Below are 2,457 nucleotides of genomic sequence, written 5' to 3' on the forward strand. Positions count from 1 at the left end.
CCTTTGCTCTACCTGATTAACCCCCTTGTTGCTCATGGCTCCCGACATTTCCCCCTTTTATCTTTAAACGCAACATGTGTACATTTGCTTGGGTACTAGCCATGAAAGCAAACAGACAGCGACTCCAAGCACACCATAAGCAGAGTAATAAGATTACCCCTACAACCAGAGCACACATAATCCAAAAGGAATGTTGGAGGATATTAAAGGGGTTAAACCCCTGTAGCTTTTGTAGAAAGGATTGTGCCATGTCTCCGGGGGTGACTACATGCAGATGGGAGGAGGCTATATTGTTTATTTGTTCTTGCAATTGAAGCAGATCTAGGCTTACATTTGTCTCATGCCAGATACCTTGCAAGTGCCTCTGCACCGTTTCCCAGGAGACATTGTCAGCCTTTAAGGGGGTTACACAAATGGAACCATACCCGCCGTGGCATACAAAGGACAGACGAGTGTGTAACATTGAATATTGGGTGCCCAGGTACTCGACGGCCTGTTCTAGACCATCTAGGCGAGCCAAAATTTTTCTATCTATACTTCCTTGTGTAGCGAGGGTCTGGGAGACATTATGGGCTAAGCTATTTACATGGGAGGCCGTATGTATGCCTTGGGACAGCGCCACCGTGGAAACAGTAGCCGAGGCTATCAGGGACACCAAGGCAGTGATGCCGGCTATCAGGAGGCCCAGGAAGCGTCGTCTCCGACTAAGTAGGCCTTCCAGTTCTTGTGCAAATTGGTAGCCATAATCTCTATACCAGGGCCCCCCCACCTCTACAGGCATCATTAGATAAGGGGGCCGCATGGCTAGAAAAACCATCTTTGTTGGATTTGGGGCGCCGGGTAAAGGCAAACAGTTGGTGAGATAACATTCCTCACAAGTTATTTTGTAAAGGGTTCTATTGGCCTTAACCTCGGGCACCACGGACCCGTCCCCCACCACAAACAGAAACGGTGGGGAAAGACATGCCCGAATTTGAAAGGTCAATGGGCCCGTGGGGAAACCAGGGAAAAGAGATGAATTAGCTTTAACATCTCTCATGGCCGCAACAATTTTCCATAAGTCCGGGTGTCTCATCCTCCCCAGTGATAGCAGTCCCCCGGGAGCAGAATTATTGTGGTCGTATGGCCCATATTCTGAAAGCGGGGGGGAGCGGCGCAAAGGGAGATCCCCGTCTTTTGACCAGACAATTATATAAGTATCAGGTATGCCATGGGGAGTCACAATCTCTGGGTTGTGATGAACGCAGGTTTTCCAAGAGGGTCCGTAGGTTTTCCACGTTAAGTCAGATTTGCAGAGGGGATAGTCAAGGTATGGGGTCTCAAGGGATCTGGAAGCGGGTCCGAAACGGCCAACAGGCAGGGGCCGTTGATGTTGAAGGACAACCTCGTTGATGTCCCAATTTTCCACCATTACCTGAGGTGTCAAAGTGTCTCCTCTGGGTGGCTCAGTTCCATACCAAGAGCGGATTCTTCGGGAGACTGGTGAAGTGACCACGCATCCATAATGGGGCGCCTCAGGGCCATCGATGGCCTGGAAACAAATGGGGGGGGCAGAAGCCAGGCTGGTCCAGTTAAAAGGCGCCACGGCATGAGTGAGGCCGGAAATCTCAGGCCCATCAAAAATGTCTGTGAAGTTAGTAAACACCTTGGGTGAGGGATCCTTCCAGGTGACCGCCCTCGCGGTAGGAGGATCCGGGACAAAAGCCCAGTAAGGAGAGGCCTGGGCAGAGTCAAGGGTTAAAAGTGATAGCATGGCAAGGAAAAGGGCAACAGCCGTGACTGGCTGGCCCGACTCACGCACGGTGGCCTCAGCTCGAGCGGTCAGGGCTTTGATGTCTCCCCATGTTATTTTCCTCTGATCCGAGGCGGGGCGTCTCCTCGTCCTGGGGAAAGATACAAGCGTATCCTCGGCCCTGGCGTAGGACCGGGTCGGGTCCCCTCCATTCCACGGTGGCGGGGTCACGCCACTTGGCATAGAGGAGGGGAGCCCGCTCAGGCTGCCAAAAACGTTCGGCGGCAGTGCGGCCAACCGAGTCAACATTCAAAAAATTTAAAACAAAGAGTACTAATGAAAGGTGTAAGTGAGGTGAATATTTTATTTTCCCCTGTATAATCTTCATCAATGACTCCTGGATATACTATTAAGCCCTTCAGGGTCCAACTAGATCTACTTAATAATAAGCCCCATGTGTTTGGGGGGAGAGGTCCCCATATTCCTGTACTTATTGGTTGAGGGGGCATGCCAGCTTCTAAATAAACAGAGCTGTTTGGGGCCAGATCTAATCCTGCACTGGCTGGGGTGCCTCGGTGAAGGGATTCAATCCCAGGGAGGTCTGCCGTGTTGGCTCTGACCTCAGAGATGGGGGGGAGAGCATTGCCGCTATTGTTTGGTGGGGCTGCGGGAAGCCCCGTTGGGAGTTTCCCTGCTGCAGGGGGCGGCCAAAGCGGTCAGTTTTT

General features: G+C 51.9%; 1 protein-coding gene across 1 annotated transcript; it reads right to left on the minus strand.

Annotated features, from left to right (window-relative positions):
* Positions 1-16: 16 nt before the first annotated feature.
* Positions 17-1,411, minus strand: LOC141372279 (endogenous retrovirus group K member 13-1 Env polyprotein-like). The gene has a single exon (XM_073890790.1). It carries the CDS (start codon positions 1,409-1,411, stop codon positions 17-19), a length of 1,395 nt encoding a protein of 464 aa, XP_073746891.1.
* Positions 1,412-2,457: the final 1,046 nt, after the last annotated feature.

The sequence above is a fragment of the Callorhinus ursinus genome, unplaced genomic scaffold (assembly GCF_003265705.2).
Source record: "Callorhinus ursinus isolate GAN/ISIS: 27379988/994484 unplaced genomic scaffold, GSC_fseal_2.0 scaffold4357, whole genome shotgun sequence".
NCBI lineage: Eukaryota > Metazoa > Chordata > Mammalia > Carnivora > Otariidae > Callorhinus > Callorhinus ursinus.